This window comes from Glycine soja, chromosome 14 (assembly GCF_004193775.1).
Source record: "Glycine soja cultivar W05 chromosome 14, ASM419377v2, whole genome shotgun sequence".
Taxonomy (NCBI): Eukaryota; Viridiplantae; Streptophyta; class Magnoliopsida; order Fabales; family Fabaceae; genus Glycine; species Glycine soja.
This window is the reverse complement of record NC_041015.1, coordinates 23,717,882-23,729,116: the sequence shown is the minus strand read 5'-3', so window position 1 is coordinate 23,729,116 and position 11,235 is coordinate 23,717,882. Positions and strand designations below refer to the sequence as shown.

The following is an 11,235-nucleotide window of genomic DNA, read 5'->3' as shown; positions in this document are numbered from 1 at the left end:
CTTAATTTTAAAGTGTGTTTCACGTTCAGAATTGAGCATCAAATTAAAATTCAAAACTGGAATGCGGGATTTTAATCTAATTTTATTCATGTTTGAAAATTGTTTTAGTATTTAAATTATGTTAAATTAATATTCAGATTCCTAAATTATTTGACAATTTTAATTAGGTTCTTAAATTATTATTTTTTTCAATTGGGTCTTGAACTCGTATTTCTTTTTAATTACAAGGACCTATTTAAAAATGATAAATAATTCAATGACCTAATTAAATTCTTTCCAGTAAAAAAAAAATAAAATTTTTCATTTTTTTTAAATTAAAGTGATTTTTTGTATCTTTAATTTGCAGGACAGTCACTATTAGAAAGTACACTTTTAACATCGGTTGTAAAACGGATGTTGAAAGTGTCGATGTTGAATGTATCAATGTTAACATCGGTTTTGTGAAACCGATGTTAACATATATATGACAACATCGGTTCTCTAAATACCCGATGTTAAACACAATGAACAACAGCAAAAAAAGTGTACGTATGATGAACGTTGACATCGGTTTTGCAGTAAAACCAATGTTAATATGTTATATTAACATCGGTTGTTTAGAAAAATTGATGTTAATGTAATACATTAACATCGGTTTCCTACGATAACCGATGTTAATATATTCCATTAACATCAGTTTTGCTAGAAAACCGATGTCAACGTTGATGATGCATACACTTATTTGATGTAGTTCTTTGTGTATAACATCGGTTATGTGTACATAACCGATGTTAATTATCAAATGTTGGCATCGGTTATTTATAACTAACCGATGTTAATGTAAAAGAGTTGACATCGGTTATCTACAGATGACCGATGTTAAAATACAAACGGTGACATCGGTTATACACAAATAACCGATGTTAATATACAAACGTTAACATCGGTTTTCTACTACAAAAACCGATGTTAAGGTTCATATCGATATCGGTTTTTGTAAATAACTGATGTTGTTTATGATATTAACATTGGTTTTTGTTAATAACCGGTGTTGTTTTCAAGTATTTTTTTATATATATACTTTCTGTTTTTACAGTAAACCTAAAATTGTACCTGTCAAATGCAATTTCAGACCCAATTCACAGCAAATAAACATTTTATTCTGCTTTCAAGCTGTTTTAATGATAATAAACATCAAATAATTGATTTATCATAAAGAACAATCATCAAATGAATTCAATGTTCATGTTACATAGAAAATGTCAAAAATGTTAAACCAAAGTAAACTAAAGCTAAAGATAATATCCCTAAATCCTAGGCCTGATCTCTAACTCGGAGATAAAATTGTGCCCACTGGATCCACAATGCTTTTAATCTCTCTGGCTCCAATGGTCTAGGATAGTTAAAATACTACATGATGAAATAAATCATAATAAGTTAATAATGTAATACAAATTATAAATAAATCAATTTTGTTTGAAATAAACTTACCGCTTCCCAATTATTCCTAAAAGTTCCTAAAATGATGGTGGACATTCAGTGCATGACATAGTAGCCGCACTCAGTACTTCCTTTTTGTCTATTACACTAAATACATAATGAAATTTGGATATTAATTAAACAACTAGTGTACAGACACATAAAGAAATATATATAAGTGGAAGTTTTATGTAAATGACGTGCCTTGACGACAATCCACCTAGCAGAAGCCTTTGATTTAGGCTGTGAAGCATCATCAAGACCTTTGATAGCACTGTTCCATATGAGTAACAATTAAAAACTGGTGTTGTACATTGAGGTATTACAATGCAAATGTATTGAAAAGAACACTAACCTATTAATAATCCCCTTAAGGTAGTTGTCTGGCCTGTTATGCAATGAACAAAACCAGACAACTAGGTGTTCCTTGGGCAGGATGACCACCATCTGCCAGTGTCCGCTGCAGTGGAACCTAAAATGGGTTAGTACATTAGTAAACATTAATTAAATTTATTTATTTTGTGACTTACCCATTTAGGTAGGCTCCAAGATAGACATCGCGTTGTGAACTCTGCATCCAACTCTTTATGTAACTTTCAGACTCAAACTGCGATTGCCCAGACCTCTGAATGGACTGTGGCTCAAGGAATCCATAGATATCATAATTCCCCACTCGCATACATGTTTCAGTGAGATGCCTGTTTATGTTAAGTCAAAGTTAAATATTTATGAATTGAAAGCAATAACTTAGGTAATTAATAGTAATATAAAATGACTTATAGAATCCACAACTGTAACACTGATATGCTGAGACATTGACCACTGTGTGCGATTTCGGAGAGGTATTCGTGCTTTATGTAGAGGGGGAAATCTGGATTAAAGACCCCGAACACGGTGGCATCCCATCTAACCTGATAAGGACTCAAGAAAAGCTCTGGGATGGTCAATGTCATCAGATAAAGCGGATCATCGACCTCTGGATCGAGCTTCGGAGGTGGTTTTGCCCGAGACACAGCTACCTGTTCATGAAACAAAGTTAAATAGCCTAATTTGAGGCACACTTAATGAATTAATTTAAAAAGAAGAAACATATAGTAAGGACAATAAGTACCTGCTGTGATAAAGACTTGACCAGATGTGTCGGCCAAGCAAGGAAGGTGTGAAGTGTCTACCCCACTAAGGAAACCTCATCAGTGGGTACAGGAACTGGAGCATCTGCATCTGTAACCTCATCCACACTCACCTTTACTTGGACAGGCAACAAAGGAGTGTTATGAACAACAGTGGATCCCTCAAAAACTCTCCCCATGGCAACCAGGTGGGCAGGATCTGCTTCTATGTACAAGCCACACCTGTCAGAGTCACCGGTCTCAGGATCGTTTCCTGAGGGATCAACACAACTCCCCTTTGTGCTCACTCGAGGACCGGAGGGACCAACCAGAGGCTCAGGAGGCACTGCAAGTCCCTGAGATTGCATCTGCGACTAAAGCTGGGACTGCATGTGGCTAAAGGATGCCATGACCTGCCTCGTCACTTTCTCTATGATGGACTCCTCTAGCTGGTCCCTAATCTGCTAGGTCAGCTGCTGTAATTCGTCAGGAGGCAGGGAGGAAGCGCTGCGGGACGTCCGTGGAGCCGATCCAAAGTATTGCTTGATGGTGATACCGGCTCCAGCAGCACGGACATGTCCAGGGTGCTCTAAACGTCCAATAGCAGTGGCAAGAACATCCTGACGTCCATCGGGGACGAACGATCCCTGTGTGGCCTGCTCCTCAAACGAATCCTGCACAGAAAACACATAGTGGTACATGGTATTCTCAAAATATTTAAACATAATTGTAATGGTTAGTTGAAAATGACTTACAATCTTCTCAGCGATTTCCTTTGCGGCCTCAGTCGTCATCTCCCCTGTCTTCTTCGTGTGGGCCATCTTCCACTTCATGTGGCGTCTGACCGGGGATGGAGGGTCGATGATGCCATCAACGCTTCCTAACTGTGCAGCTTCCTCCAGCTTCTTCTTCATCTTCTCAGCCAGGAGCTTTTGCTCCAAATAACCATAACCCCCACGAGACAAAACGTGGGGGGCAGTATTCTGCTTCTGGATGGTCTGTGCCTTCTTGCACACATCCTGAAAAAATTAAACAATAATGTTTGAAATGGGTAGAATGAAGTATAACAACATCATGTTTAATATGAAAAACAAGTTAAATGGCAAGGAACATACCTCCCAAGAAGGGTCTCTGCGAGTCTGGCAAAACTGGGTCCGCTTTTCCTTGCTGATGTCGTATTTCTAACAGACAGTGTCCTCGACACCATCCTGATCGGCTGCAAGGGCCCATTTCCTTGCGAGGTCTGGTTTAAACTACCTCCATCTCTCCCCCATGGTCTATAATAACTTCCTTTTCGTCCTACTTTCAGAAGCCTCTGGGATATCAAATTCTGCCTGACAACATCAAATAAAGTTTATTTGTTACAATAATGTATTTTTTGGCTATTAATTAAACAAAATCAAATAAGAAAAGAGAAATACTTGAATATCCTCCCAAATCAGGTCCTTCTAAGCAGTAGGGACCTCCTTTCAGTTCTCGTAGGTGACGTCCACCTTATCACCCGCCACAATCCCCAAATATGTTCTTAATTTCTTCCTGTGGGGATCGTCGGCCTTCCCGGTAGCAGGATCAACATGCACCACTGGCCTCTCAGCACCAGGTGGTCTAGTGGACAACGATCGTAGATGTGAGGCTTTGTGTGTCCGCTTCACGGCAGACGGCGAAGCCGATGCGTCCGAAGGAGGAGGAGAAGGAGGAGGAGGATGAGGAGGAGGAGTGGAGGCAGGTGGAGAACCCATGATCTTTTATACAATAACATACAACAACATACAATATAGAATTAAAGAAAAGAGGATCAGTCATAAGTTTTTTTTGGAAGGCAAAAGTATAATATTATTAAACAAAACCCCACCACAGAAGGAGGCAAGAGAAATTAACCAAAGGACTCTGAAAGACTGGTAGTTGTGCTTTTTAATTGTGATTTCGGGCAACCATGTTATAAAAAGTTTATTACATGTAATGAACAGTCACCTACGGTATGCTTGATGGAATATAAATACTATATCTTCATAAATACACATGTACATGGCATCCTTAGGACTTCATCCAGCTAATGTTTGTCGCCAGTTTCATCATCCACCACCATTTTCTTCTCTGCCTTCTCACGTTTGTTGTTGTTAAATCCATATTTATGCCTTCTTCCCTTCATGTCTTGTTTTATCACAACTTTACCCGAATTTCCTATCTTCAGCACAGCTGAATCTCCTGTCTTATTCTCCAATGACACACTTTGATGGCCTGTATCTCTTTTCTTCGTATGTTCAAGTGGTTCAGCTTCAGAATGCATTGAGCAATCGAAATTTTCCAGTGATCACCAAAGGCTTCTGCATCATCATTGACACTCTCTACCTTCTTTGGTTTATGCTTCTGTGTTGCATTCCGTGCTTCCTCCTTATAATTCTCAGATTTATTGGAGGTCTCACTAGAAGGATCAGCACCAATCTGTGCCTGTTCCTCCTCTACCAGCTCAATATCTTTCGTTTCACCTTTGCTTTTGTAAACTACTCTGTAATTTACAAAACAAAAGTTGAAAGGAAAGATATTGAGCTGGTAGACGAGGAAGAAGCACAGATTGGTGCTAATCGTTCTAGTGCAACCTCTAATAAATCTGAGATTTATAACGAGGAAGCACAAAATGCAGCACAAAAGCATAAACCAAAGAGGGTGGAGAGTGTCAATGCTGATGCAGAAGCCTTTGGTGATCACTGGAAAATTCAGATTGCTTTATGCATTCTAAAGCTAAAGCACTAGAACATACGAAGAAAAGAGATACAGGCCATCAAAGTGTGTCATTGGAGAATAAGACAGGAGATTCAACTGTGCTAAAGATAGGAGATTCAGCTAAAGTTGTGATAAAACAAGACATGAAGGGAAGAAAGCATAAATATGGGTTTAACAACAATAAACGTGAGAAGACAGAGAAGAAAAGGGTGGTGGATGATGAAAATGGCAACAAACATGAGTTGTATGAAGTCCTAAGGATACCATCTAAAACAAAAAACCAATGCCTCAATCAGAGAAAAATGTAGCTGTCACATACTTGCTTTGGTGACCTCTATCTCTACAGAAAATTACATTAGATGATGTTAATTAATTCTCCTTCATCATGATCATTTCGATTAGCATGAACGTCGTCAGCTTCTTCTTCTCCGACAACGTTAGGAGTGATTTGAGCGGTCAAAGGACTAACATAGGTGTCCATGTATAAATCATCATCTTCTACATTAACACCAATTGTTTTGCCCTGCAGAACCACGCACCACCTTTCATCACAAGGGTCTTGCACGTAAAATACTTGTCTAGCTTGTTCTGCCATGATGAAAGGGTCATTGTGGTAACCAAGTTTCTTTAGGTCTACCAACGTAAATCCTATATCATCAGTGCACACACCGGTGTTGCTGTCAACCCATTTACATTTGAAAACACATACCGTAAATTTCACATAGTTAAGCTCCCAAATTTCATCAATGAACCCAAAGTAAGGGATGGAAGCTACACAGGGATTGACGTCATTGACACTTGCAAAGTGTTGAGATTCAGCCCTTAGGGTGACCCCGCTGTTCTGCATTGTACTTTTGTCATCTTGTGCTTTTGTGTAAAATGAATACCTGTTTATGTCGTATCCTTGCCAGGTTATAACATTTCTTTTTGGCCCATCTGCTAGCTTTCTTAATGTTTTTGAAGCATTCTCATCTGCAAAGATTGTATCTTTAAACCAATCACAGAAAGTCTTGTTATGCTTTTTCAACACCCAATTCTTTGACATTTCCGGATTATTCTGTTTGACTAAAGCTTCATGCTTAACTATGAATGGAAAAATTTCATTACTGTTGTTCAAGACATACAAGTAAGCTTGTAACAAATCTTCTACACTTGGAGTGATCACATGAAGTCCTCTTGAACCCTTACCACCCACTCTGTCATCATGCCGAGACTCAGGAAGCCCAACGGGTTTAGCCTTCTCTAAGTATTCTGAACAAAATTCAATGGCTTCTTCTACAATGTACCTCTCAACAATAGATGCTTCTGGACGATATAGATTCTCTGTATACCCTTTTAAGATCTTCATGTATCACTCAACCGGGTACATCCACCATAGATAAACAGGACCACAACATTTGATTTCTCTGACCAGATGCACAATCAAGTGAATCATGATGTCAAAGAAAGCAGGGGGAAAATACATCTCCAACTAGCACAGTATAATTGCGGCCTCATTTTCCAACTCATCAAACTTGACTGGATCAATGACTTTGCTACATATAGCATGGAAGAAAAAGCACAGGCGAGTTATCGCTAACCTGACTTTGTTTGGCAAGATGTCTCGTATAGCCACGACTAACAATTATTCCATGAGCACGTGACAATCGTGAGACTTTAACCCTACCAGCTTGAGCTCCTTCAACTGCACAAGGCTCTTAATATTTGAAGAGTATCCTTGTGGAACCTTCACCCGACGAAGACACTGACAAAAACTTATCTTCTCCTTCTTGGACAAAGTATGGCAGGCTGGGGGCAGGTAAATTTTCTTCCCATCAGACCTTGGATGCAACTATGATCGTATACCCATATCAGCTAGATCTTGACGGATATTCAAGCCATCCTTCGTCTTGCCTTGAATGTTAAGGAGTGTCCCAATCACACTGTCACAAACATTTTTCTCCACATGCATAACATCAATACAATGTCTAACGTCAAGATCACACCAGTACGGAAGATCAAAGAAAATGGACCTCTTCTTCCATATGCAACTCTGACTTTTATCCTTCTTTTGGGTCTTCCCAAATACAGTATTCAGGTTTCGAACCCGCTGATATACCTGCTCACCAGTCAACGGTATCGACGCAATATCATGCTCTTGATTTCCATTAAAAGCTTTTTTCAATCGTCTGTAAGGATGATTGGGTGTTAGAAAGCGGCGATGCCTACTGTGGACTGTTTTTCTGCCATGTTTAAGTTGTATGTAACTTGTGTTTTCTTCACAGATGGGGCATGCATGATGACCCTTAACATTGTAACCGTTGAGATTCCCATATGCTGAAAAGTCATTAATGGTACAAAAAAGCATTGCACGCATTTCAAATGTCTCCTTGCGAAACGCATCAAACACTACAACCCCCTCGTCCCACAACTTTCTCAGATTTTCAACCAACAGACTTAGATAAACATCAATGTCATTTCCTGCTTGTCTTGGGCCCGATATCATCATAGACAACATCATGTATTTTCGCTTCATGCACAACCAAGGAGGCAAATTGTAAATTACTAGCAGAATTGGCCATGAACTGTGTTGAGTGCTTAAGGTGCCATATGGATTCATTCCATCACTGGCTTGTCCAAGTCTAAGATTTCTAGGCTCTTTCCCGAAATCTGGATACAAACCATCAATCTTCTTCCACTGCGAGCAATCAGCCGGATGACGGACCATTCCATCAGAAACCCTTCCATTTGCATGCCATGTAAGGTCTTTTGCGTCATCCTCATTAGAAAAAAGACGCGTAAACCTTGGAATGATTGGAAGATACCACAAAACCTTCGCTGGGGGGCCCTTGTTCGAGTTTTCATCAGAACTGCTTTTTTCTTCATCCTTCACTTTGTACCGTGAAGTCCCACAGATAGGGCATTTCGACATTTCTTGGAATTCATGCCTGTACAGTATGCAATCATTGGGGCAAGCATGAATCTTCCGATACTCCATACCCATCGGACACAATATCTTTTTTGCCTTATAGTAAATTTTAGGCAATGTGTTGTCCTCTGGAAGCAGATTGTGCACTACCTCAAGCAGTGAGGTGAAACTTTTGTCACTCCACCCATACCTGGCCTTCACATTAACCAGACTTAACACAACAGACAATAGGGTTAAGGAATTCTTGCACCCTGCATACAAGGGCTTCTTAGAATCACTCTGCAATCCTTCATACACAGGGGCGTGTGCTTGCTGGAAAGACTCTTGTCCAAGGTCACGAATCATGTCCTCTAACCATCTCCCATTTCTACATCAAACGGTTCAGATTGGGACTCACTCAAAGTGTCTGTGACTTCACCATGTCATATCCACGTCGTGTAATTCTTCTTAATCCCATCACACAATAGATGGTCCCGTATGTCATCGAGTAATTGTCGTCTTCCATTCAAACAGTTGATGCAAGGACAATAATATTTTCCTTCTTCATTTGATCGACCTCTTTCTGATGCAAATTGCAAGAACTGTTCGACGCCATCCTCATATTCTGGGCTCATGCGACTTTCATTCATCCAACTTCGATCCATCTAAGCAATGCCATGCATGAAAATCTCACTTTTTATTTATAGGTGTGGCCCTATCCCATTTAGGAAAACTGTCTTTTATGTTAGCTTCAAACGTCAGGGTTACCATTATTTACAAAATTTTGACTAAATTTCGGCAGCATTTCACATTGGTCTCCAAGTACACGACATGACATCGGTCAAATGAATTTCCCGATAATCAAGTATGCACTCAGAGAACAACTTGAAATCCATTGAACCGAAATTTAATCAAATTAATGAAAATAATAATAACCATCACGAATGAATGTAACATAAAAATACCAATCTCCCCAAACTGTCCAAACGGACAATTCAAGACTAAATACAATGACTAATGAAAACTGTCCGCAAGAATCATTGCATTCAGTCTCAAACGGGAATCTAAGGTTCACTCACCATGAACAACAGTTGTTTATATAGCAAATTACACTGATCACATACAAGAACATACAAAAGGTCAAATTCAATTACAGACAAATATAGACATCAGCAGTTGTTTATGTAACTAATTTCAAATGCTGGGTTTCAAGGGTGCTTATGCTTTATTATTGTAGTTGGGTATATGTGTGTATGTGTGTGTGTATCATGAGGGTTGAGACAAGGAGACCCTTTGGCTCCATTACTCTTTGACTTAGTGGCTGAAGGATTGATAGGGCTAATGAGGGAAGCAGTATCTCAAAACTGCTTCAGAAGCCTCCTGGTGGGGAAGAACAAGGTTCCTGTGGATGTTCTACAGTATGTTGATGATACTGTGTTCTTTGGAGAAGCTTCCATGGAGAATGTCAGAGCTGTGAAGGTCATTCTCAGAAGATTTGAGATGGTCTCTGGATTGAGAATTAATTTCGCAAAGAGTCAGTTTGGTGCTATAGGTCAACCTGAGGAATGGTGCAATTCTGCTGTTGTCTACCTTAATTGTGCACTGTTACAGCTTCCTTTCTGTTACTTAGGAATTCCAATTGGTGTTAATCCAAGAAGAAGGGTGGTCTGGGATCCAATTATAAGCAAGTTTGAGGCTAAGCTGAGCAAATGGAACCAGAGAAATATCTCCATGGCTGGTAGAACCACTCTTATTAATGCAATTTTAACAGCATTACCTCTGTTTTATATGTCTTTTTCCAGGATCCCCTCAACTATCATTAATAGGATCTCTGCCATCCAAAGGCACTCTAGAACAGGATTCTGGTCTCTAAATACAATGGTTGGGTGATTATCATGTTTGTACAAATTTTTTATAAGTAACTCCCTTAGTTAGTTAGTAGAATGGTTAAAGAGTGAGTAGTTAGTTAGTTGGGGGCTGGGATGATTTAGAGAAATAAAGCATGTTGCCTATGAATAAGAGGGAAGGGAAGAGACAAATCATCTCATCATTTGTTAGAGGAATGTGGCCTTAGGGCATTGGGAGATGCAAATCCTCGAAGTTCTGCATGGTAATCATTTTTCTTTCTGTAATTCTGATACAGTTTCTATCAGTTTTGTATTTTCTCTTTGAGCACTGAAGATCTGATAGATTTGTGAGCTCTAATATTGAGACTAGTGTAGAGAGTAGGCAGAAAATTGTTGAGTGTGGAGAGTAGTGTGGAGAGTAGGCAGAAAATTGTTAAGTGTGTATAGAGAGCTAGGCTCAGGACTGGTGTCAGCTTTTTTTCCTTGTAAGAGGTATGAGCTCCTCATAGTGGAATAACACTCGATTTCCAGAATTGTTTCTTGGGTTCCTGTCAAAGCTTAAACTGAACAGTTTATAATATTTAGTTATGTACGAGTAATGTGCTCTCTAATTTGTAATGCTTCTATCATGAGGAGTTGATTGTAATGCTTCTATCACGAGGAGTTAATTTCTAATGCTTCTATCACACAGAAACCCAATGTGGGTGTGTGAGTGTTTCTGTGTGTGTGTGTGTGTGTCTGTGTGTGTTTCTGTGTGTGTGTGTCTGTGTCTGTGTCTGTGTGTTTGTGTGTGTGTGTGTGTGTGTGTGTGTGTGTTTCTGTGTGTGTGTGTGTGTGTTTGTTTCTGTGTGTGTGGCTGTGTGTGTTTCTCTGTGTATGTGTGTGTGTGTGTGTGTGTGTGTGTGTCTTTATGTGTGTGTGTCTATGTGTGTGTGTGTGTGTTTCTGTGTGTGTGTGTGTGTGTATGTGTGTGTGTGTTTATGTGTGTGTGTGTGTCTGTGTGTGTGTTTGTTTGTTTCTGTGTGTGTGGCTGTGTGTGTGTGTGTTTCTGTGCGTGTTGAAGATGCACACGAAGCGATGCACTGTTAAAAGGGTCCAAAAGTTAGAAGTTAAGCTTAACAAGCTTGAATCTATAGCTGAACACAGGCAGCTGACTTCCCAAGAAAATATGAAAAGGAAGAAGCTGCAGCAAGATCTTTGGTCAGCAGCCCAA

The 11,235-nt window shown here is 39.5% G+C and overlaps 1 protein-coding gene across 1 annotated transcript; it reads left to right on the top strand.

The window, feature by feature from the left end:
- Positions 1-9,516: 9,516 nt before the first annotated feature.
- On the top strand, positions 9,517-10,065 carry LOC114383930. Its single transcript, XM_028343629.1, has one exon. The coding sequence runs from the start codon at positions 9,517-9,519 to the stop codon at positions 10,063-10,065; it is 549 nt and encodes a 182-aa protein (XP_028199430.1).
- Positions 10,066-11,235: the final 1,170 nt, after the last annotated feature.

Bases quoted from the DNA above. Each gene is read 5' to 3' on its own strand.
- LOC114383930 (XM_028343629.1), top strand. From the start codon at position 9,517: ATGAGGGAAGCAGTATCTCAAAACTGCTTCAGAAGCCTCCTGGTGGGG.